This window comes from Phaethon lepturus, unplaced genomic scaffold (genome assembly GCF_000687285.1).
Source record: "Phaethon lepturus isolate BGI_N335 unplaced genomic scaffold, ASM68728v1 scaffold28936, whole genome shotgun sequence".
Taxonomy (NCBI): domain Eukaryota; kingdom Metazoa; phylum Chordata; class Aves; order Phaethontiformes; family Phaethontidae; genus Phaethon; species Phaethon lepturus.
In genome coordinates this window covers 1-374 of record NW_010544571.1, presented here as the reverse complement: position 1 = coordinate 374, position 374 = coordinate 1, and the positions used below count along the sequence as shown (strand labels likewise).

Below are 374 nucleotides of genomic sequence, written 5' to 3'. Positions count from 1 at the left end.
TTAAAAAAAGGAAGCGTGAGCAGAGGAGACAGTTCAGTCCCTCCCAGCAACTGCAGAGCAAGCACCGTTTCTGCTCGGTGGCTCATCCTGCCAAGGAGGCAGGCCTGAGCCATCGGCTCTAAGGTGAGTGAGCTCAGGGGGGCAGGGAGCGGGGTGGCTGCCTGGTGGGGTGCTAATGCTGCTCCTTTTCTTCCCAGGGTGCGATTCGTGTCCCCCAGCCGGCAAAAGGAGCAGGCCCGGGTCCAGGACCGGCGAGGGAGCACTGTCTTGGGAGCTGCTGGTGGACACTGCTGCAGCGGGGAGGGGACGCCAGTCCCGTGTGTCTCCAGGACCCTAGCCCTGGGGGGCATGTCGCATTTGGTGTCCCCTGCCTT

The 374-nt window shown here is 63.4% G+C and overlaps 1 protein-coding gene across 1 annotated transcript in view; it reads left to right on the top strand.

The window, feature by feature from the left end:
• The window catches only part of USP36 (ubiquitin specific peptidase 36), a gene marked incomplete at its 5' end in the record, with an annotated part of 9,365 nt that extends 9,243 nt beyond the window's left edge, over positions 1-122 (top strand). The window contains one exon of the mRNA XM_010288729.1: positions 1-122. Coding sequence (XP_010287031.1) covers positions 1-122 — 122 coding nt within the window.
• Between the last annotated feature and the right edge of the window lie 252 nt (positions 123-374).